This window comes from Pollicipes pollicipes, unplaced genomic scaffold (assembly GCF_011947565.3).
Source record: "Pollicipes pollicipes isolate AB1234 unplaced genomic scaffold, Ppol_2.1 Scaffold_6686;HRSCAF=7923_pilon_pilon_pilon, whole genome shotgun sequence".
Taxonomy (NCBI): Eukaryota; Metazoa; Arthropoda; class Thecostraca; order Pollicipedomorpha; family Pollicipedidae; genus Pollicipes; species Pollicipes pollicipes.
The window spans coordinates 17,846,586-17,872,299 of record NW_023596921.1 but is presented as its reverse complement, the minus strand read 5'-3'; the positions used below and the strand labels follow the sequence as shown (position 1 = coordinate 17,872,299).

The window sequence follows — 25,714 nt, the reverse complement described above, 5'->3', positions numbered from 1 at the left end:
CGAAACAGGGCGGAATACAGTAATAAGCAAGCACTCCAAAACGCCAAATGAGGCAAATGGTCCATTTGTCCTCAAGGTTCAAGTCCCAACCAGCGCGCGAGATTGGTATAATCCACGACTGCGTACTGGTATGTGGCAGGCTTGTCTGGGCAATGGACAAGAGTGGGGAGTGTATGTGCATAATGCCAACTTATCTAGGTGGTGAAAGGCGGCAGTGCGGGCGAATAGTTCAAACTAAATTCAGCCTCCATGCCATCTGGCTCAGTTTCTGATCACAGGGAAGCATTCATCACCAGTACTCAGAAAACCAGACTTCACTCTGCAGTGACAGCTTCCTTCTGTCAGCGATGCTGAAAAGTGCAAAAGAACAGCAACTCTCCACTTAACAAACTCCAGTTGTTCCCCTATAGTAAAACATTGCGCCAAAAATCAAAGGCACAAAATGACAAAACTTTTGCACAAATATGCACCTGCCATACGCTTTTGAGAGTGCACTGGCCAACATTTATTTGCAAAATTGTACGATCGCCAGTACTGCTAATGTGATTTTTGGACAGTAACAAACACATCGTGCCTTCATTGCGAGCAGACAGTTGAACAGCGTATTGAATGCACTGTTTGTTACAGAAACCAAGTAGCAGGCATTTTAAATTGTATGTGACTTGCCACTTAAAGAGATGCCCATCCAGGAACCAGGCAGAAAGTTATTTAAGCGGAAATTAGTCATTAGTAGTTAATAATTAGTCATTAGAAATTATTCCTAATGTGCCACCATGGACAGGTATTTAGCGGGTGAAGCTAAATACAAGGACTCAGACAGCTCAGTTCAGAAGTTGAAAGATGTCAGCAAAATAAAAGACCTGGGGAGCACTGGCCCCAACTAGACTACAAGTCCTCCCCTGAAAAGCAACCATGCAGCATGATTGGGGCCTCCCGCTGGCACCGCCACCACTAATAACAATAACATGAAAAACAAATTCATGGTCAGTTGGGTACATTTGTGGCTTGCCAAGACCTTGTCACTCCGCAATATATCCAACGAAAGCCGTAAAACCACAAAGTATTTACCACCGACACCAAATATCGACCCCCTACAACGTACCAGATAACCCGCACAGACGAGTGTATGCATTTGCCAATATGGCGACGGCTTCACGTTCTGGTGAACGGCTGTTGTCTTATCAAGTCTTGTTTATCTATGAGCTCCGCATACATTTTAGCCGCCTTACCTCTACTGACACTCGTCAAAATGTGGCGAAAATCGCAAGCATTACGTCGTTTAAGCACGGGAGTATTGTGCACATTTTGCCTCCTCTACGTTTGGTTAAAGGATTCTCGCTATTTTCCTCGCTCTCCAACATTTTTGGACTATTTTACTGATAATACGCGATTAATTTCCGACATCACAACTGAATATGAACATACTATTATGGTTCCAACTACTTCGAAATTAAGCACAATTCAGTCACTACTCAAACAAAATCTACGCCGTCCGACATTACGAAATACGAATCTACGAAACTACGGACTTTCGTGAAATTGGAAAATTCACTCTTGGTTCTTTTACAATGCCCGTTTTCGTGCGTTTGTAGCTTCGTGAATTCACTGCCTGAAACTAGAGCAGGCCATCATTTTTACCTCCAAAAAGTAGATTCTTTAGATTGTCACACGAGGCGTTAATCATAACGGCACCTGGTGTACGGTTCAAAAGACTGCCGAGAAGCCTCTGAGCGTTGCTCATGCGGCGAGAGTAAAATAACACTTCGAATCATGAGCTGCCAAATATCTGAGAGTTAGTCCTAGGGTCACCTTGACCTGGGAGAGCAAACTGCTTCATCAGTATCAACGCGAGTCGTCGGCTTCCCAGCCACCGCTCCCAGCCACGCCCATGGAAGCAAAAGTAGCCAGCGGTTGTGGCGAGGGCACGGCGCTCGATAATTTGTTGATTGGACCGTATAATACCCACCACTCTTTTATGAACTGGCAACGCGTAATGCCACCCCACATGACAATGCATTGGGATTCGTTGCCGAGATCAAGCTGGGGACGCAAGAATATCGCTGGCATGGTAGCGGACGGCACATTTAATAGCATTAATTGATCGCCACATCTGGGAGGAAACATTGGGAGAAAAGCGTTTGCACGCTTGCCTCGCTACGCAAAAGGTTGCAATTAAAATTCGGCGTATTTTGCAGATAAAGGTAAGTTTCTAGCTGCTGTAGGGAGCCGAGATATGGTGGAAAACGTGACGACTTGTCACAGGCCGCGCGATGCTGGCGGCCTCTGTCGGCTGCCGACAAGGAGAGGGCACGTATCACCCGCGTCCTCTGCAGCACGGGCAAACCTACTTCATGGGACCGCTGACTGATCACGAGACGTGACGGGTGATCTTACCTCCAGGTGGCGCCGCCACGCAGCTTCACACTTCTGGCATTCAGTCTTCGCCGACTGAAGCGTCTCTTCATCAGGAAATAGCGCTAACTGGAAATCTAGCACTGCCCCGGCTTGAAACGATGCTGCCAAGGCTGCACTGGTCCGAATCAAGGCCAGGTGGTCATTTTTATCCATCTTGATCTTTGAAAGCTCAGGGAGGCCGTTCATGTGTAGACGGCCGCCACGTCGAAGACTTCAGGTGCATTATATTTCATGACCGCCCATCGCCAACACCACGCCTCAACTCCTCGTGGCCGCTGACGGGAAAACAACGAAACCTCGGAAATGGACGGACTAGACCTAGGACTAAACAGAGCGGAAACCGACAGAACGGAGACTAAAATTAGCAATACAAAATTCATAAGAAAACAGCATGGATTGACTAACATTAAATAAGACCTCAAGATAACAGCAAACTAAGTGACTCAACAAACGAGAAACGAGCACTAAATCAAACAAGACATGCAAACGATGCACCGACTACACCCGACCCCGTTAACAAATCTTCCGTCGCAGCACACAATCGCAGAGCACGGCCGCAGAACACCGACGCGGAGCTCGGCGACAGAACACCGACGCAGAGCCCGGCCGCAGAGCTCGTCCGCATACATCTCGGTCGAAGAGCTCGCCGCGGAGCACAGCAACGGGGCTTGGCCACGGAGCCCGGCCGCCGACAGCACAACCGCGAGCAGCACGGCCGCAGCGACGACCCATCTGCGAACGCTAGGCAAAACACACGACATACGCAGCACACGCAGCCCACAGTTCGGTGTAGTTAACCCACATCGCACACAATCCTCGGGCCGCGTGCGATGTAGCTTTCAGCTTGAGGCATGACTGGGGGACCGGGAAACAGGGTTCGTGAAGTCAGTGAGCAACACTCCCAATGACATGTCATGCCCATGTGCACTGTCCCGTTAACAGGACACACCAACCGGTAGCGCTACACCGGCAGGCCTGCGAAGACGTTGTCAAGCACGGCACCAGAATAGCACCCAGACAGTACATTTTGTCCTGGTAAAATCCCATTGGATTTCATCCATTTCCATTGCATTTCAGCCGCATTTAGCCGAACTTAAGTGAATCTTAACTAACGACTTAACTCGGACAGTAGCGATCCGGTAGCCTAGAAGCCCTGTCAGAGCGCCGGGGGGGGGGGGGGGGGGCGGGGCCGGCACAGGAGCGGGGGCCATCGGAGGCGCATCAGGGACCAACACAGGAAGCGGTCACGGGCCCATCAGGTACCAACACAGGTGCAGGTCAGTGGTCCATCTCCACCATCCGGAGCAGAAACAGGAACATCAAGCACATCAGGGGTGTGCTCACATACCTCTGACGGTACAGGCATCCCTGTGGAGAGAGGCGCCGGGCCACTCACAGCAACAGCCGCGGTCACCAAATTATCACCGGCTGGAAATGTGTCACGAGCAAACGGTGACAAGCACCAGTCGCCCTCTGGTGACGCGCCATCTGGTGGCTGAGGCGATCGGGGTGAAGGCTGATCTCCAACCTCGGGGTCCGCAGATAACGCCGAGCCAGGAATCGTCATGTCTGGGCCTGCGACAGGCACTGAGGGGTCCTCGGAACGAGGCTTCAGTCTATTGTGGTAAACAACGACAGATCTTTTCCTTCCCAACACCCTCACCTTGTAATTGAGGCCAGACAGCTTAGCCATAACCACCGCAGGCTTCCATGGCCTGACAAACTTGTAGTACTGGCCTCGCTGAGCTACACTCTTGAAAAGATACACCGCGTCACCAGCCTGAAAGTGGTACATGGTCAGCTTCTTGTCGAACAATCTCTTTTTGCGCGCATGAGGCTTGTTTGAGGCCTGTAGCGCAAACTTGTGAGACAGTTTGATCCGCTGTGTGAGTCTGGACAGATACTCAGAAATTGTGGCACATTTGGGGACAACAGATGGTGCCCGGATTTGCACCGCAGCTGGTAGCCTAGGATTGCTGCCAAACATCAGGTAGTATGGAGAGTGTCCCAGTGAAAAATAAACCTTGGCTCTGTATCCGAGCATGAGCAGAGGCAAGTGAGCGTCCCAGTCGCCATGGTTCTCGTCCAAGTATTTTGCCAGCATGTCCAGTATCGTTCGCATCATTCTGTCACACTTTGAGTTCCCCTCAGGATGGAAAGCAGAGCAATGCGTTTTCTCAACGCCCAGCAATCGACAAACCTCAGCCAGAAGGGTATCAGAAATTCGCAACATTGTCTGAATGAATGCGGCGGGGGCATCCGAAACGCGCGATAAGTTGGTTGACAATCACATCAGCAACAGTGGCGGCAGTCATGTCGGGGACCGGAAACACTTCACACCAGCGAGTAAAATGACCACAGATCGCCAGAAGGTGCTTGTTCTCACGGGCCGCCGTGGGCAGGCCACATAGAAAATCGATAGACACAGCCGCAAAAGGTTCATCGGCAATCAGTTCACCCTTTGAAGCCCTTGGGCGCGGAATAGGAGCAGCTCGTGTGTTGCACTTCTCACACCGGCTGCAAAAATCTTTGATGACGGCCTCTATCCTGCAACACCAAAAGTTACGTCTCGCCGTTGACGTCCGCGACTCTGAGCTAAAATGGCCGCCAGCAGGGCCGGCATGTAGGGACGTCAGTACACCAGGTATCAACTGTTTTGGGACAACGAGCTGTAGTTGGTCTTCACCACCAACGCAAATCCGATAGCAGCGGAAGACAACACCATCGATAAGTCCCAGACGGTGCCATTGGCGCAAAAGTGGAATCGACTCAGTGTCTACAGAAGAGGATCAGGGTCTTTTGACCGGAGATAATTGTTTCGAAATCTCAGAAATCGCAGAGTCCTGATCCTGCTTGTGTGGCAGGAAGCTGTTAGACCAGGAATTCGCAGACACTGCACACACATGTTCATCAGTCTGGGTTTCGGCGCCACGCGTCATTTGGGGACATCGGCTCATCGCATCGGCAGGGACATGCTCAACACCAGGTCTGACAACTACCGCAAAACCAAACGCAGAAAGTATTTCAAACCATCTCGCCAAAATTTCAGCGGGTTTTTAAATGTCAGGAGCAAACGCAAGCTGGCACGGTCTGTGCGCAGCTCGAAACGTTTCCCGATGAAATAATGCCTGAAATGTTTGACAAACACGACACACGCTAAAAAGTCTTTACGGTTTTTTCCGTAATTGCGCTGCGATTTGCTCAGTTTCTGAGAGACATAGGCAATCACACGGCCCTCACCGCCCTTCTCCTGGAAAATGGTCGCCCCGATTCCCAGGTCAGATGTATCAGTATCGAGACAGAACCTTCCGGCACCAGCCGAAAGACGCAGAAATGACATAGCAGGCGCACACGACAGCGCTTGCTTCAGCATGTCAAACGCACTTTGCGTTTCCTCAGTCCACACGAACTATGTGTCTTTTTGGGTCAAGCGGAACAGCGGGACAGCGATCTCAGCGAAGTTTCGTACAAACCTGCGAAAATAGGAAGCCAGCCCAAGGAAACTGCTTAGTTCCCTCTGTGTCCTCGGGCAGGGCCAGTCCACTACCTTTTGGACCTTCTCTGGGTCGATGGACACACCATTAGCGGACACTACATGTCCCAAGAAATTCACATCTTTGGTGAAAAATGAGCATTTCTGTAGGTTCAGTGTCAGGCCAGCATTCTCAAAACGTTGCAGAACCGTGTCGAGTTTCGTAATAACGTCATCAAATCCACAGCCATGCACAATAATGTCGTCAAAATAATGAACGCAGCCTCGGGGGTCACATCTCCCAAAACAATGTCGAGAAGACGGGCACAGGTCGCACGTGCCCCGCCCAAACCAAAAACCATGGGAGTATAATGATACGTGCCGAACGGTGTGGTGATGGTAGTTTTGTCCCTGTCTTTAGGATCCACGGCAACCTGAAAATATGCGCTGTTCATATCCAACTGGCAGAATGTCGACGCCAGCCAATGCCTCAAGCGAATCATTAACTCTCGCTATGTGATATGCTGGTACCTTTGACACGGCGTTCAGGTGGCGCAAATCAGCCACCAGTCTGTATGCACCAGGTTTCTTCTTCACCACACAGGTTAGGGACGACCATGCCCTATCACACTCCTCCAAAATACCCTGAATGACTAGCTCACGGAGCTGAGAATGCAGTTCGTCCGCCAGGTGAGGTGGAACAGGCCTTGGTTCTAACGAATGGGAGGATGGTCACCGGTATCAATTTCATGGGTGACCAAATCCGTAAACCCGATATGTCCGTCAAACATGTCAGCGTGTCGTTCGAGTAGTGACTCTAGCTTACTTCTCTGCTCAGGTGACAGGTCGGAACCACACTGGTCAGACTGCAGTTTGACAGCTTGCTCAGTCCTCAGATCATCCTTCGAACCGTGTGGCTGCTCGGCAAAACCAACCTCCAATCTGTCCAGGGTACGCTTTTTGGGAATAGTAATGGATTCAGTTGTCACATTTCGCACAACAAATCGCACTCTGGAGCCAGCGACAGTCACGAGTGCACTGACGACCAGCAAACCATTCAGTTCATCAACAGGTTCGACGAGAGCAGGGCCATTGCAGAAACTATTCTGCACAAAGCCTTTAAAAATAACCTCAGTGCCAGGAAAGACGACTCGGTCAGCACTCAACGAAACGTCGCCGATAGTCAAAGCGTGAGGGGACGCTGAACGAACGGCCTCGACGGGGGTAACAAAAAGTTGTTTAGCACGCAAATCAATAACACAGCGGCAATGCCGCAAAAAATCAACACCGAGCAAACAAGGTACGTTAGTGACATCAGAAGCGAAAAATGGTACGGTGCACTTAACGCCAGCAATGTCGAAAGGCACCGCAGTTCGACCAAGAAGTGGGAGCTCAGAATGTGACGCAGTACGGGCCTGTACAGACGTCTTTCTCAGTGTGAGGTTCGGCATTGCATCAAACACGGACTTATGCAACACGCTGACCGAACTACTTGTGTCCAAAAGGCACTGGCAATCCACACCAGCGAGGCGCGCCGTCAGACGCATGTCACCGGTCAGTGGTATTGCATTCGATGGTGACTCAGACTGAACGCCATCGGAGTCCGGTCGCTCGGTGGTGGAGCGCTTCGCTGGATACTGCTCTCCCGGCGGGCCCCAACTCGTTTCCCTGCGGAAAAGACTGCTCAGGACATGTCTGGGGGCACATCACAGCCAAGTGGCCAACTGAGTGACATTTGAAGCACTCCCGTTTCCGCATTCTGCAGCAATCGCGGACATGATTCTGCCCACCGCAGCACAGACATAACCGCGAGCCGCGGTCTCTCTGACCGGCACAAGTGCCACCGGGACGAGAGGCTGCCTGAACTGCGGCCTCTAAGCTCATCACTTTCCTCGTCAACACAGCCAGTTCACCGTCAGTCGAGACGGCTGACACTGGGCTGATATTGCTTCATATATGCCTGTGAAGCAATTAGGTTACGCATTTTAGTGATGGCGCCGTCAAAGGACGAAATACCGTCCGCAATAACAGCGGCATGTAAGTCAGCGGGCAAGGTGGCCGGGAAATGGCTGAACATCAGTGAGCCCGTATCGGTGAGGGTAGGGAAAGCCATAGCCATCAGCTTTCTAAATATGATGACAAACGCATCGAGACTCTCGCCCACACTAAACGTCAACTCACGAAAGGCGAGGTGATGCTCTGTCACGGTCTTAGCACTGAAAGCACCTCTCCACCCTGCAGCAGCCGTCTCGAAGGTGGCAGCCTGTTGAATGGGCAAGCTATCAAATGCGTCACAAGCAATGCCAGTGAGTGACAGCGGGAAGACATTTGACATTTGCTCCCCGGTCCATTCTCGGAGCACGGCATACCGCTGAAAACCATCAAAGAACGTCTCAGCGAACCACGTCCATCAAAACTCGCCATCGTCAGACCAGCCATCTCGGACCTCAGATGCTCAGCAGGAGCCATATCAGCCAAAACGGGAGGCTCAGAGTTCATGCTATCAGGAAAGCAAATCAGTCAAAAAAAAAAACGATAAAGCAAGACTAGGTACTTAACCGACCATTGAAGCAGCGCAGGCGCCCAGACACAGCCGGCACCCAGACAGTGCCGCCAGCAGCTCGGTATCACCTGGCAGCCATCAGCTACAGCTACTCCCGATGTTGCGCACGGCACAGGCTGTCCGCTAGGACGCAGCGCGGCGTCTCGCGCAGGAGGCAGGCACCAGACCGACCCGGCTGGAGGTCACTCGGCCGGCGGCTGGCGGTCGCAGAGGCGCGCTCAGCGACCCCAGATAAGGCAGGCGTCACTAGGCAGGCGAATGAGCGCGAAAACCTCGTCGACGCGGCAGTAGTCGCGGCGTGGGCCCTCCATCCCACCGCTGCCACCAGTTGTAGACGGCCAGCACGTCGAAGACACCGAGGTTTCAGGTGCATTATATTTCGTGACCGCCCATCGCCAACACCGCGCCTCAACTCCACGTGGACGCTGATGGGAAAACAACGAAACCTCGGAAATGGACAGACTAGACCCAGAGCAAAACGGAGCGGAAACCAACAGAACAGAGGCTAAAATTAGCAGTACAAAATGAATACGAAAATAGCATGGATTGACCAAGACTAAATAAGACCTCAAGATAGTAGCAAACTAAGTGACTCAACAAACGGGAAACGAGCACTAAATCAAACTAGACATGCAAACGATACACCGACTTCACATCCTGGGACGGCTAGGCTACCATATCGAATATGGTAGCTTGGCACAGATGGAGCTTGCGTGATCTGAGATAGACTCTTTTCGGGTTAGTGTTTAGATGGGCCCTTTCGGGACCTGAGATGCCCACTTTCTGAGTCTAAAACGTGTCATTTAATGATTTGAGAAGCGCCCTAATTAGGTCTACCATGGGCCTTTTCACGACCCGAGAGGGCTCTTTCTGTGCTCACGACGGGCCCCACCCAGACCTGAGACGGATCATTTCTCAGTTTGCGATGGGTTTGTCCTGATCAGAGCCGGACCCTTTTAAGTCTACAATGGGCCCTTTTCAGACCGGAAAAGGGCCCCTTCCGTGTCTGAAGCTGTAATATGGGTTTCCTGGCTTCAAATTGACCATTTTCGGACCTGAGATGGACTCTCTACGCTTACTTGGATAAACACCATACACGAATATCTTCCACAAATCGGCTATGAGCTCCTTTGGGCCACCTGAAATATGGGGTAAATGATAGTTTTGGCCCTTACCTCATGCATGGGGAACAGTTTGTCTGATGGGTACACTGTCACTGGCTATCTGAACCTGCAATGGGCCCATTCCAGACCAGAGATGGGCCTTTCCCCGGCCAAAAAGAGAGATGGACCTTTTCCGGGCCTAAGCTCTTCGTTTCTCGCCCTATTTAGGCCCCTTCCTGACTTGAGAAGAGAAGTTTCTGAATTTATGATGGACCCTTTCCAGACCTGAGAGGGCCGTCTCTGAGCTTACGATGGGCCATTTTCTCGACTTTTGGACGTTGTTGATGTTATTGGTTGACAGTTTAGGAAGAATCGGCGAGATGATCACGTAGTGACCATTATGTCGCGTTATAGTCGCGGTCACGCATCTCGCTAACGTCGATGCGTGGCGGCGAGACCGGCCGCCTTTGTCGCCGCGCTGGAGCAGCATCGGATTGCGCAACAGGTCTGGCTGGTGTTCACGACGGTTGAACGAGGTTCGGTCGCCTCGGGGGGACTGGGGGCCGATATCCGAGGCGCGTCCTGTTACAGACCGGTCCTGGCGTGCGCTTTTTTTGTATCATGTGGAGGGAGGGCTTCGCTTCGGTCCCACACTTGCGATTTGCACATGGGTGTAGGAACAGGGGGGCCAGGGGGTCATGCCCCCCCCTTTCCAAGGTGGGGACCAGCAGTGATAACTGCCCCCCCCCCTTCCACTTTTCAGATTAAGGTTGTATTTAGCTTGCCTCTGCACCACAGTCAAAAATACATGCCGATTTAGCTAACCCACCAGCCATCTCTCTCAAGGTGCGCCGTCTTTTTCGTTTGCTTATTGGTCATCGCTTAGTGTCGCAGCCGCGGGCCAACGCCGCGTGACCTATGGAGACTGTAACGCCTGGCTGTTGTTGCTATGACTTGCGAGCGCGTATATTCAAAACCATGTCAAATAGTTTTTTATTAATACCCAATTCTGACTGAATCTTGAAAATTTTAAGACAAACATGGGTTAGCCATGTTAATACAAATTTAGAACCCATTTAATTTACATTCTATGTTAGGGAAGTCCTCAATATCTCTGAAAACACCCGAAGAACATGGAACTGTAGCCTATGTGATAACTATTGGACTTCGCGATGGGACGGAGTGGCCCTTCAGTCCTTGACCGGAACCGGTAATGTGCCTCTGGTGTTCTGCTCAAGGAGCCCCTTGCCCGGGAGGAAATAAGCGGTCTCATTATTGTTGAGTAGAATGAAGTTCTCATTATTATTGAATAGAGTGTCTCGCAATGAATTTAAAAACGATCCAAGTCATACCATGCCTGCCTGACAGCATTTATTTTTTTGGAATGGATTAGTAAAAAAAAAAATGTATCATGAGGTTTGAACATGCCCGCCCGCAACCTCGAGAGCAAGGACAGCGATGGCCTGGGTTGCGGCTTCCGTAAAACCGAACGGCGTCGACCACTGCAAGTTCCACCAGACGACGGGCGCTGTGTTAATTTTTCTTCTGGACAGATTAATAGCTACAGAAACACGAACGATATAGACCCTTCCTTTGCTCTACCACTTTCCTTTACCAGATTCCAGCACCACTTTGCGGTGCTTTAAGGGCTGCCCGTTCTTAAGCATAGTGCAAGATAGCATAAAGAGCGATAGAAGCCTCCATCTCTACCCCCCCCCCCCTCCGGTTATCGGGCTTGTTTTCCAGAAAAGTTGATAAAGTACGCCCTGAGCTTGGCCCACTTCACACTTTTTGAAAAGTTCCTACGTCTATACATTTGTATGGATGCCAATGTAAGATATTTCATTACTGTGTTTGCAAACATTGAAGCGAAACCTTTTCTGGTGGAACCCTGAACGTAAGTACAATTTGTATTAAATGCAGGTTGTGAGGGAGGATAACATAATTTCAATGCAGCCCACGCTGATAGAAAACGATATAGTTTGTCTGGTAGTGTCATCATGTCAGGGTGTCAGTTCTCATACGTGGTAAAGGGAGGGGGATAGCAAGCCATGGGCCTCACAACCTCCGCTCCCCTAGATGTGTTTGTCAACAGATTGAGTCTGTTTTGGTTTGATTGCAGGTAATTTCTATTCATTTGGTGGTTTATCTTAGTAAACAAAGGTGAAAAAATCAGCAGCATTGTGGTCATGACCAGAGAATGAATCCTAAGAAAATAGGCATTGTGCTATAGTTGCTTTTTCCTGCTATTTTGCAATCTCTCAGCTAGAAGTATTAAGGGGATGGAGAACAGCACTGAAAAGCGCAAATCAATATTGGAGTAGAGCAGGGCCCCCAAAATAACTTGAATTTACACTCCTGCATTATGCATGACAAAAGATGGCTTGAGTTTACACTCCTGCATCAGGTATGACGAGTACCAAAGTGTGCTTAAATTTGCTTGCCACCTTGTGTGCAAACAGCTATTTTGGCTTGCAGGCTCAATCAGTACCAACGCACGCATGCTGGTAATGGAAGTGTCATTCTGATGTACCAGCTTATGTACTTCTATGGTCGAAAATGAGAATTTTTACAACAGCATATGTAAAATAAATGAAAAGGATGGTAGCCAAAAGTGTTAATCTCACCCCAATTTGCCGTTTTTCATGAACCGGACTGAGAGGAGGGATGACGCCCCTGCCATTCCCAAACTAAGGAAGGTAGAGCGCAGCGCAAACAAAACAGGAATGAATTGTTCTCAGCGAGATCTCACGTGTTGCCACACGTCTTGCGTTGCTACTTGACCCCACTAGACCAAGTCAGTGGTAAAATGTTCCTGAAAATCAGAATTGCCCAACTTAGCATGTTCGCACGCATACGACCATACCGCGTAGCGATATTAAATTTAGCAAGGTGTACTCTTTGTTTAAATTCACTACAACAGTACCTAGTTTTATCTGTTTTAAGCCTACGTCTCAAAGGTTGGTCCCGTTAATATAGCAGTGCCAGACCCGCTCGCACGGTCTGCAGAATCAATGGCTGCCACGCCGGTCGTGGATCCTCGTGCAGTGCTCTTGACAACCGTCGCTTATCACAAACCAAAAACGCTGGAAACAAGTTTTTGTTGTCAAAACACATGCAATTAATGCCCCAGAACCCACAGCAAATTGGGTGCGACTGCACAACACGTTGAACTTGTATCACCAGAACCCTTGGGGCGGGGGGGAGGGTTCGCATCGGCTGCTCATATGGGGTCGGGCGTTTATATGTTCAGAAAGAACTAGTAGGTTCATATGAAGCTATTAACAAATTAAAAGCCAGTTCACCCTTTGTGGCGGCTGTTGCGTGACAAATTTTTGGATAAGCGGCATAACTACCTGTTTTAATGAGGGCTAACTGGGTTAACCTGGCCTGACCTGAGCTGCTTGCACTGGGTCGTTTCATTGACCTAAGCACTCCTCTGGCTATTGAGAGTTCCGTCGCCGCACTGATTTAGTGTCCACATATTAAAAGCCCTCTGGACACTTGGGTTTTTCAATTGCTCAAGGCCCTTTTGCCCACTGGGAGGCTCCTTCTATCATCCAAGAGTCCTTCTCGCTGCTCGATTAACTCCATGACCGTTCAGAGGCACTCTTGACATTTAGCTGTTCAGTGAGTGCCCAGGGCTGCCCAAGAGTTCAGTGTCCCTCTTGTCGCTCGGGGAGCTTGAACTTAAGCTGTGTTTAGCCATTCAGGGACCAATTTGGTCCCTAAACAATTTTTCAGTCACTGGCATTTCTTTCTTTCGGCTTAGGGTCCCCAATGAAATAGCCGTCAGAGCCCCTTTTCCACGGCTGAGATCACGGCTGATTATCCTGCGGGGTATGGGTTGGGCGTTCATTTTCCTTGACGCCGTGATGCGCAAAACCTGGGCTTTCGTGGAGGTGCACGCAGGGCTGTTTTAGCTGTGTGAAGCGTGAAGAAAAACATCCGTGCTGAATAAGAATAGGCCTTCCTCCGCCTACTCACTAGTACTCATTTGACCACCCAGAGGCCCCTGTTACAGATACGCGAGCCTCAGGTGGTCCCTGTGTGCACTCAAGCCGCTAGTTAGGTTGCGTCTGCCACGTGAAAGTCCCTTCAGCACATAGCATAACCTTGGAACTACGTAAGCCCTCTTGGACTGTTTGAGTATTGTATTTAAAATGCACAACGGAAAAACCGAAGGCATAGGGACCGATTCTCCTTTGTGCTCACCCTTTCTACCAAGATGAGAAGCAGGTGACGCCATTTAGCATAGCGTCTCACAGGCTCCGTGCGACGTTAAGCTCCGATGATAACAGCTGTTCGCGGACCGCACTGACCTCTCGACCCTCTGCATATTCTGGGCCGCTCTGGTTGCTCACAAGTCGTTTTTGCTCATCAGTGCTCTTCTGGCTGTTAAGGAACCCGTCTGGGTACTGACGAGCCGCTTGTGGGTAGGATTCTTCTCTGACAGCTTAGGGGCTTAACTGGTCGCCCAGGCCCGCTGGTCACAAAGGGGAACTATCGATCGCTTGTGGACCCTACTGGCCATCGAATTGTGCGTTTGGTTGCTGATAGCCCACTGGCCGCTCAGCGACCCATTTGGTCGCCAGAGCATATATCTGTAATGAAGCGACACCTTTGGACACCTGTTTTAGGGGGAACGATAAGTGTTCAGGGGCTTGTCAGGCTACTGAGAGACCGCCCTCGGGCCACTCAAGAGCCCTCAGACTACTGAGGCGATCTCTGAGTTCCCAGAGCCGCCGTCCTCGGGCCACTCAAGAGCCCTCAGACTACTGAGGCGATCTCTGAGTTCCCAGAGCCGCCGTCCTCGGGCCGCTCAAGAGCCCTCAGACTACTGAGGCGATCTCTGAGTTCTCAGAGCCCAAGATCCGCTCAGGACCTGATTAGGAGCTCAAAACCTTTTATATCCGTACGGTCCTCTGTATAGTTGCATGAGCCCCTGTAGGCAAAGGGTGATAGAGACGCTACGATCACTGATAGCTGGTCTGTATCGTGTGAGTGGAAATACAAGTCATTTCATTGTCCAAACGGCTGGAAATCATTGAGCCTGAGCCTGGAATGTCTGGTACCTTCGGTTCGTCACAGCATGTAACAGCCTTCTAAAGGTGGACTGCATCCATGATTGCTTTTCTTCCTTGCTGTGTTTTTGTGTTTTGCTCAGCATGACAAGAATCCAAAACATGCGACATTCGTATTCCTTAAACAAATCTATGATCCCTTTTTCCGCAACTCCGATGCATCCTTCTTCTAACGCCCCCCCCCCCCCCCCTACTTCTTGCCCAGCACTTGGGAAGTCGCCTTCACCTCAATCTGAGCCCAACCCGGAGCCCAACATAACGCTCTTTCCTTTCCAGGCAGCCCAGAAACCCATTTCAAACCTGTACAATCAATTGATGCGGCGCATCGAAAGGTGCCCGCCAGGCAAGACATGCCGTGCCAGGCTTGAGACGTGCCTGAGGTATGATGGAGAGTGTGATGATAGCTGGGGTCGGGCAAGAAGCGCACACATGGTTTCCACAATGAGACATGGCCTTGAGGAGACCTGCGTGCTTTATGTCATCCCTCAGTGCTACCTCCCACCGGCTAGAATTACGCCATGTACTCAGGCGCCCTGGCTGTCGAGGTCCCTCGCCGAGAGTAGTAAATTCAACCGTAGATCGAACTTCAACGTGAGTATACGGGTAAGTCCCGAGGGTGAAGGCAGACTGCTTTTGTGATTGAACTGTCCTATGATGCCGGGCCGGTGTGCCCACATTCGTCGCAGCAACATATAACCTGGCATTAGTTGAATGATATTATATAAATGAACATTCGTTTGTGTTCATGCCATTGCAAGTTGCGGTGACAAAAGAGGCTTTCGGTGATACGCCGATTTCTGATTACGCTGCTGGGCACGGACGCCACTGCCATTTCTTGTCATACAGCATCGCGTTAAGCTGCTGGCGTCAATTTTGGTCGCAGAAACTCGGTCGGCGACACAAAATGCATTTGTACCACCCCTGCCGCATTCCAGGATCGAAAAGATAAAAGATTAGCACCCTTATGACCATGCCACCATCGCCGCTCTGTGGCGCTTCCTGCTCTCGTCTCGATAAACTCCAGGCTGGTGTTTGCTGCACCTTCATATTTCATACGAAGGGGCTCAGGAGCGTAAAAGGGGGGAAGCATGTCAAGATTGATATGTGGAACTCAAGGTAAGTCCTTTTTGCAGGAGCTTTGAAGGAATTTGCAATGAGGGGAGGTGGAGCAGCCAGATAAAATCGTCAGGCTCACACATCAGTCATCAATTCCTCCAAAAAATGAGTTGCGAAGCATCCCGATACAAATAGTGAATAAGATGCTCTTTGGATGTTGTGGACGCTGAATGCTGAAATCTGGGACGTTTTGACCATTGGACATGATGTGCTCTGGATGCCTCAATACGCACGCGAACTGACGCTAGCGAGGTGGTCGCTAGACTAGCTATTACGCAAGCTGTTAAAAATCCGCTTCAGCTTTGCCAATGCTCACTATTTTTTTAACAAACCGAGTACCTTTTTTTCCTTTTCCTTTTTTTCTTTTTCCCTGGAAACATTTTCCCTGGGAGACGTTGTGGCTTAATCGCCACCAAGCCCCTGGAGGTCGACCAAAACACCGGTGATTGCTGCAGTGAAGTCCTAAAAGACCGGCCGCCTTCAAGTGACCAATAAGTTTGGCAGCGTAGCCAGTCGGCGAACAGATTGGATACGCACCACTCCGCGATACGTTGGCTTCAGTCCTCCGGTGATTTGTTATAAATCGCAGCCCCTGCGCGGTCACATTGAGGCCCGACGTCGAACATGGCGATGCGGTAGTCTATGGGGCCCCAGGAGGCTCGGGGTTTTACATGAAATGTGTTGAAGTCCGGTTGAAGTTCACGGGCTGCGTCTTGTAGGGCAGTCTCAATTGTTTTTGTCTTCACATTTGCCCATATGCATGCTTGATGCACGGAAAGCCATATCGGGACCTTAGAATGTGGTGATGGAAGTGCTGTTATATTCTGCTCTGTTTGGATGTGACGAGTGTGCACATGCACACTCCATCATACACAGGACACATGATAGCGTCAAAACGAGCACAATGATATGCACAATGCATGTATAGTGCACAGGATAGTGTCAAAACTAGCGCAACGATGGTGTACAGTGAGCTGGAATTGCTTATGAACTAGGGCGAGGAGCGAAAAATGTGACGGCAAAATGTCGATGAAAGATAATAGATACACTGGGAAACGAAGACGCATTTTAACTTGACACGGAAATCATCTCATAAGCATGGCAAAAAGGTATTCTTATATTTCTCACATCTTAGGCCATTGCGAGGTCACCTAAGGAAAATATGTAAATGTGGTCATAAATCATGTCTTGCAGGTAGGTAAGGATAGCAACAATATAAGCCCCAAAGGACTTCAATAAGGGCCTCAATTTCTATACAGGCAGGCTTCTTTTCTTTCTTTCTTTTTTTTTTTTTGCTTCCCCACCCCGACAAAAACGTGCAGATTTGGCATGGCTTGCAAACAGACAGGATCATGTAATCCGTCCAAAAAGATAACTGTCGATGATCCCAACTGACCTATAAGATTGAAGTATGAGGTAAGTATGAAAGCTGTGTACTTTAGATATAAGCAAACAGTTTTGAACGACAGAATTTCAGTTCCATGATCACTGAGCCCATCCGTGTTTTCAAACTCTCACCATGGATACGCAGGATTATTCACAACAACCGTGAGAGGCGCGCGCCAATGTACGCGTTTTGCCCGGAGCAGGACAAAGTTTCAACAGTTTTCGCATTGCTTTCAACTAAGCCTAATCATACGCACAGCTTGCTGTATTAGCTGCGTCATTTCTCTCCCAACGTTATTTCAGGAGGATAAATTACCTTATTAGGCACCAAAGTTGGAATGGCTTAGATCTGCAAGCATACAAGCTGGAATAGCGAGGATTTGCCATTGCTACGCTATGAAATAAACGTTGCTCAAATTAAGTAACGGGGCGTGCAATTTGGGTTAAAGGAATCGCCTTGCCTGAAGAAGTCTCCACTTCATTCCAAATAAATTGTTCACTGTTGGGTGTTTCAAAAAATGTTTTGGGAGATGATGTATTATTCTAACATATCGACGAAAGTTACGAAAGCCTTCAGTTATTTGATTTTGAATATACGCAGATAAATGTTTCAGGGTAAAGCTACTACTTTTAAAGGTCAGGCAGAAGGAAGGAAAATGCAGTTGTATCACCTCTGCGTTAGACCAAGACAAACAAATGTATGTAAATAATTACAAACACTAAGAGTTTTTCTTTCGAGCTTAATCGACTCATATGACTTCAACTGTATTTAAATGGTCATGTTAACTGAAACATTTGACTTCAGTATAACCTAGAAACATTCTTTCACCCCGACATTTTGGAAATGGCACAACTCAGCAGTCAATTATCTCTGGGGAAAAATCATGGAGTAAAATTATCTACCAAGCCTTGCGCCATGCTTAGGTGGTACGACGAAAAATCCTCCGTGATGCAAGAAATTCTAACTTTTGGCACACACCCACGTACCGCTGCATTTTATGTGATGTAATTTATATAAAAACAAGACGCCAGCGACTCAGGACCCCGGCTCTAAAGGCTGTGTATCCAGCGTATTTATTCCAGCACATGTGGAAATTCCGCCTTCGGTCAAAAATGTGTTTTAAAGCTACCAGATAAGAACAGGTTTCTTACCTGAGCACGAAATACCGAACATACGCATCACATCACTCGTTCACGTTAAAGGCAATGTTACACATTTAAAGATATTGAGATAAGCATCAGATATAATGGGAAAAACTTGCTTTTAACCATTGGTAAGCTTTCATAGTTCAAAAACGACCTTAAATAACAAAATTTCAAGGATTCAAAAATGCACCTCATTATGCCATCGTTTGACGGGTCATGGAATGGTTTACTGACGACAGCAGGATCTGGCAGCATCTGGCAGCCAAACCTAAGAAATACCTCGAAACGCACGCAAGCTGACGCTAACAAGCCGTTCCCGTCGCAGGCCATGTATTGAGCGGCGGATTAGTGAATGGCTTGTTTGTGGATTTTTGTCTTGGTACTGGTCGTAAGAGAAGCTTTGGTGCGCTGTTTGACACACACATTGTATTGTCGACTTATCCTTGCCTGCGGTGCTCTAGTCCCGACATTGATATCACGTGGTGTGCACAGCAGTTGCTTGCTGTATGATTTGTAACAGGAAATACAGTGGCATGCAAAAATTAATAAACCTGTAGCATTGCAATGAATTGATAAGCAAAACATTGTTAATGCCATGGTAAAGATGGTGAGGTTGAGCTACCAAGAATGTTTTTCTTGCTCAGGATTATTTATGCAATCATTAGTCAACCCCGATATAACCAGTATGGTGCAACAGCATTCTCACTGGTGATAGCCCTTTGGCATTGTTAAATCAGTTGTCACCAGTCATTCATAAATTATAAGCTGTTGTCTCATAGGTTTGACATAGAGTAGTCAACCAATGTGGTACATTGTGTAATGGCAGGGGTCAACGGTGTCAGCGTGGCATAACCTCAGTGCTGTACTGTGGCATCACATAATGAACAATGATATGGTCTTTATGCTGCAATCCTTCTGCTTTCATAATACAATTCATCATGAACAGATGGGTCAAGCGTACTCTCTCGTATTAACTCCGTATCTGACCTATGACTGACCACAGACACATGATACAATATGCAAACACCTTCAGCGAAGCACATTACCATTAAGTGACATTACTTGCTCAGTCCGTTTTGGGAAATCACACAATGTAGGTTACAAAGATACAAGCACGTCTTTTGCTTCTACAGCCACGCAGCATGCTGCAGCCATCAGGCTCTTTCATTTAAAAATGTTGTTCACACAAGTGATAACACAGGCATAACAAATAAACATGAAATGTCGTGAAATGGCAGTGTGAACCTGATGGCCTTGCACAATGCTGAATACATGACAAGTGCATGCAGTTATGGCTGGATGGGCGAAATACAAGGAAGTGATGAAACCGCCGGCACGCACAAGACACGTGATAAAAATAGTATTAAGTGCTATCCAAGAAATAAGCAGCAATACTTCTCCACCTTACTCGGCACCCAGCATCTCGCGCAAGTTACAGTGACTATGACAATGATGACTTACAAGCAGTGCTCGCCGCATACAAAATTTGTGAAGACAGTAGTACGTGCTTCCATAATAATACAGCACTATATTTTAAAGATCCTGAAGTGAAAGACAATGTTCAAAGCTGCGCCATGCAAGCTTATACCAATCATGTGCATTATTGAGCCGTACTGACCTGTCCATACTGCTTAAATGAAGACTATCGTAATGACATGCAATGGATTAATTATATACTGGAATGCCTCAATATGTTCAAAATGTTGGCAAAATCATAATGAAGAAGCAAACTGCATTAGAATACCCCTGCAGTATGGGTGCTAGTGTTTCTCTCAGTTTGACGACATCACTACCTTGTTATGTTCAAACGCAAACCTAAAGATAGAGGCTGGTATCAAACTATAACATTTTATTGGGAGTCTTTAGATTTAAAGAAAACCAAAGCGATATTCTCTCTCAGAAGGACAAACCTCGCACGCACGCACCCCATCACGACAAGATCAATACAAACCACTGGCACGTACCACCAATGATCACACCCATTTCTAGCGCCTGATCCACACTCACATCACACTAATGTGAAATAAGTGTGATCCCACACTTCCACAACCCGCGGGACTATAAAACGGCAGGTTTTCTCGCACTTTCCGCACAGGTTTTCGGTTACAACACCGCATTTTGCAGTGAGCTCCCTTCAAAACAAAGTCCCAACAGGGGTTCATAGTAATGCCACTCAAGAGGTTGTGCTTGCAGAACACAGTGCTTTTGTGCAAGATTTAAACTGGTCCTACAATATGTGACAAATATTCAGTAATATAAATAAATGAATATATATATATATATACCTAAAATTTCTGTAATATTTCCGTAATTTTATAATGTCTTGCTAACCCATAAACTCGTGCAAGTCTCTTTGCTCCGCCACACAAGGCGCTGACCGAGCTGTCTGTAGGAAACACGTCAGAATAAGATGAAAAACTCAAGCAGTAGAAAAGACGGAACTGCAGCCGCATCTTTTTTATAACATTCGGGAGAGTGTCGTTTTTTCGGTGCTTTACTTTCTTTGCGGACAGTGGCGTTTTCTTTTTATAACATTGACCTATGGCCTAGTAAGGAAAAATTCCCCCTTTGGCGACGAGCGCCGTGCAACCTGAAAGTGCTCACGCCTACATTCGCGACACACATTCAGCAGCGAAATATTTCTAACAGCCAATCGCCTTCGGCGGATTGTACCATACGTGCCGCATCATCGCTCTTGCGAATGCATCAGCGGCCATGCTGTTTGACCAAAAGCAGAAAACAGCCTGTAATGCAACGGCAATCGTGTGACGTTTCTGTGACGACATCAATGCCAAGGCAACTCTGAAGCAGTCTCCCAACAAGTTTTTTCGTACTTTTGCGGGCGCATAACTCAGGAATCAGAGAGTTTTGGGTCTTAAAAAGGGCATGGCCGTGAACTGCATCAAAAGGACCTCAAGATGTCTGTTTCGCCTCAAATCCCCATGTAAAGGTGGAACATCCGCTTTAACAAACGCCGCTGCGTACGCCCGGCCCGCATGGCGCCATCTTTCAAGCTCGCGTGAATTGGTCAAAAGGTTGCAACATTGGTGGGCACTGTGAGCAAAGTTTGTTTAGTCACTCTTCAAGTCCGATGAAATGTGGGTTCTGGTTCGGTCTCCATTGGTCCTCATTCGTGACTACGTTGTAAGTCCTGGTCTGGCACCGATCTGAGCATGAATCATGAATCGTGTCAATAAGGTACGCAAAGACATAAGGATGTCTCTGAAAGTGTGGAGAGGGGAGGAGAGGGACGGGGACGTCCCCAAATGTTGGAATGCTCTTGCCCCTCGTCCTGATAGGGCGGACGGAGATCAATGCGGCCCCTCAGATTTCTGAAAGCTACCTCACCGAGAAGTCATGCAATCGCGTCCGAATTTTCGGTAGCCTATGGCAGGTGCAAATCCAGAGGGGGGGGGAAGAGCACGGGGTCATGGCCCCCTTCCCTGGGTCCCAAGGGCCCTATAGGCTCAGGAGGAGCCCATAGCCGGCCGAACAGGTGAAATTTTAAGCACGAAAGTCAAGAAATGAACATCTCTGTACTTCCAGGCGACCAAGAACAGCTGAAAGCAAACGTGAGGAGCCCACAAAAAGACAAAAAAGAATTAATTAGTTGAAAAGTTGTTAACTGGGAATTTTAAGCCTCATTTCACTCTCAAGGGAATCTATGCTGTTTTAGGAGGAACATATATGCCCACTTGCAGGGTCATTCCGATCGTTAAGGAGCAGTGAGATACAATCACTTTAAGCCCAGGGTGGCATTAAAAATTTCATTGTAAAAAACCGTACAGGGGTGAAAAATTCAAGTCACAAAAGTTGGAACTTGTGAGTCACTGGGAAATGCTCTATCAGGCAACTACATACATTTCAAGCTGGCATGGAGATAATATCATAAACATGGCAAAAATGTTTTTGCCTTTTAACATTGCCGGTCATTACACTGAAACAGGATACATTAAAGCATAATACTTTCATGATGGTGTGGTAAGCATAAAAAACGACGCACGTTTTGGTGCTTTGTTTTGAGCTACCCTCCCACAGGATATTTTTAACACGAAACAGAGCAATGAAATTTAACAACAAAACCATTCGACAAGCATAACGCATTCAAACAACAAAGCCTTGGACTCCTGCACATCAATACATCAACAAATCAAACACAAGACATACCACTGGCTTCTGTTCAAATGGGGTCAGGAAATACAAATGTCATATCACTGTTTCTGGCAACATACCAATGGTCGTTTCCATGAAAGTAAACTTACTAAGCCTAACCCAAAGAAGCCGTTGGGAACCCGAGGCCTTTGGCCATTATTTGAGCGTCCGTCTCCGCAGCTCAGAGCCTCTGAATAAGATTTCGGCCAGACCTTTATGCTTTGGAAACTCCAATGAGCTCCTGATCCTCGGATCCGTTGGGCCCTCTAGGCTCTTCGGGCCTCCTCAAACACTGCCTCTAGCCGACTGGGGGCCCTTGACAACACAGGGCGCTGTTAGGCGCTATGGGGCCCCGAGCAATGTAAATCGCTGGCCCCGGCTTTGTTCCCGTTTGGGAAATGAGCACCTAGGCCAATGTCGCCACAGAGCCGACTGTGCGTTACTGGGGGTGCCTGACCAAAAATAAGTCGTTATCGACTCAGTGGGCCCCTGATTAGCGCACAGGGCCCTCTGGATGGCATTGGAGTGCTCAACCCGCATGGCCGGGCACTCCAACGGCCGGGCGCCGGGAGAGCAGAATTGTTTGGAATTTGATTTTGAAAAGTACGTCAGCGTACCTGCCGATTCATTCTAGCTATTTTCATAATTTGTTGGTCATGGTGTGCAACGGTTCGCTCACGAATGAGGTCAGACTAGTGCATTGTATGAATGCTTTTTATGCCGCGACGAAATGTTGTTGTCCAGTGCCTGGTCGCCACCGGGCATATCTGTTTTTTTCTCGTGCATGCGTTTCCGAGCAACAAAGGTAAACAACGTGAGCAATAGTGCCAGCGGATTCCGGTTGGTTCGTCATATTTCACTACATTTGCGACGTACAAACAGCGTATCGAAAAATGAAACGTTTAGAAAAGACAGTAGTATTAACTTTATTTCATGGAGAAAAACCAGGAGAATGGAGATAAAGTTGGGTTGAAATGTTGCCGAAATAAAGGCATATAATGTGATAAAGGCATGTTGCGTAAATATAAACCTAACCATATCTCCACTCTCCTGTTTTTTTTCCCGCGGAAATAAGGTTAGTACTACTGTCTTATCTTTGTGAATGAAGTCCCTCGCTAACGCACTCAACAACTTACGAAAAACGCGTTTTTATAGCCTTGATTCGGCTTCGGCAACACAGATCCTATTAGGACAGTGCGGCAATTCTCTCGATCTTTGGATTTTAGAACCACTCCACGTTCAACAACAAAAGCCGTCATTGAATATCATGGGATCTGCATATCCTTGGCAACTTGTAAGGTGGCCTTTTTCATACGGAGTCGAAAGGATGTTTGGTCGCGTGATTTTTTGTAGTTTTTTATCTGTCCTATTAATGCACAGAGGGGTCGTACTCCTTTGTGTAACCGTGGCTAGTGTTGTGTCAAATGAGGTCGGTTGAATGTTTTTATATTTACTTGTAACTTGATTGAACTTGTACCATTGTACTCGTCCTGATGATGATACGCGATGCTTCGAAACATGTAAGGAAAGGTGTATTATATATATAAATATATATATATATATATATGCTCGAATATTTTGGCAGAATTCATTTTTTGATACACGTTTCATTAAAAATAACTGCTGACTCAGCATTGACGAGCTTTTCGATGCATCGTTCTAGTTTCCGGGCCTTTGACTTGGAGCCATCGCTTAGATTAAAGACGGTTCCTACAAAATTACTCATATATTCATCACTCCTTCCATTCCAACGTTTCGACATCCTATCTCATCGTCGGAGAAGACTAAATTGCACAAGAAATAAGTTCGGAGTTTTAAAGGATGAAAAATTTTGCACTACTGTTGGAAAACATCTTTTGGTACGGAGAACATAAATGAAGCATAACTAACTGAAGTAAGACGGAATCCTATTCTTATTTTCATACATGTAAGAAACACTCATAATGGGAACATTACAAAGACACAATGAGAACGCTATGGTCACAATCACATCAGAAGTGCTCACCGCCCACCACCTAGTAGTTCAAGAGTTCTGCAAGAATTTGTCTGTCTGTTTAAGGCCGGAGAGAGTTCGCTAATGAATATGCTTTCCCAAATTTGAAGGCGTCTTCTGTCACTGCACGTCCGTAAAATGTCAGTGCTGTCTGTCAGTTGTTGTCGTGTCAATGTCATGTCGTGTTCCTGTCGCATGTGGTCCAGAGGTGCCCCGTCACGTAAATGCACTGTCAGGCGTCATGAGAGTGTCGTTGTGGTCACACCAATGTAGTGTATGGGACGAAGTTTGCAGCCTTCGGTGTCGCATTGGGATTGATATAATACATTGGTGCATTTTAGCTTGTCGGGTTTGTCTGGGCTGTTTCTCACAAGAAAGTTCGATATTTTCTTATTACGATAGTAAATGGCAATGTCTATTTTGTGGTCGTTTTTGCCTTTAACATGTCGAGAGATAATTTCCCGTAAAGCTTTTTCGTCTTGTTTGTAGGCAGATGCCATTTGATTTTGATAATGCAGTTTGACGGTCGGTTGGATGCCTTGCCTTGGTTTGCCGTCAAAGTGTCCTGTCATATGTCGTGTCTCGTTTTCAACGTCGGAATTTGAAAAACCGTCGTTCATCAAGATCTGTCTGATTCGTATCAATTCTGAATGTAGTCGTGTCCAATCAGAGCAGTGCTTAAATGCTCGTCTAATGAAGGACCTTATGACGCCAATTTTGTAGCGTCGGGGACACTCACTATCAGCAGTTGAGCACCGTCCTTTGTTAGTCTGTTTTCGGTATGCAGTCGTTTTGAATTGTTGTCCTTGTCCATCGACAGCCACGTCAAGAAAGGGTATTATGTTTTGCACACTTAGCTTTGTTGTGAATTTTAAGCCAGACCGTTTTTCAAAGGCGTTTTTGAGATGTCCTAGTTGGTCAATTTCCCTAACTTCTCCAAAGATATCGTCTACGTAGCGGCAATAAATATCCGGTCTTTTGTTGTCATTTTGTAGTATGTTGGCTTCTACGTGTCCCATAAAGAAATTAGCGAATAGATGTCATAGAGATGAGCCCCTCGCAACACCCTCAATTTGGCACTACATTCGGCCATCAGGCCCGCGGAAAGGAACTTCCAACGTACAGGCTTTCAGTAATTGTTCAAGAAGGCTTCTTGATATTTTGAGAGGAGGAATTTCAGGATGATTTTAGACGCGATCAAGGATGATGGATGTGGTTCTTTCAATGGGCACGTTTGTAAATAGATTTTCAACATCTAGAGAGGCTAGCAGGCCCTTAGGTTGA

The 25,714-nt window shown here is 47.7% G+C and overlaps 1 protein-coding gene across 1 annotated transcript in view; it reads right to left on the bottom strand.

Annotated features, from left to right (window-relative positions):
* Positions 1–8,632: 8,632 nt before the first annotated feature.
* LOC119107987 (nose resistant to fluoxetine protein 6-like) overlaps positions 8,633–25,714 on the bottom strand; it is a 28,427-nt gene continuing 11,345 nt past the window's right edge. Inside the window, 1 exon segment of the mRNA XM_037231575.1 lies at positions 8,633–8,647. Coding sequence (XP_037087470.1) covers positions 8,633–8,647 — 15 coding nt within the window.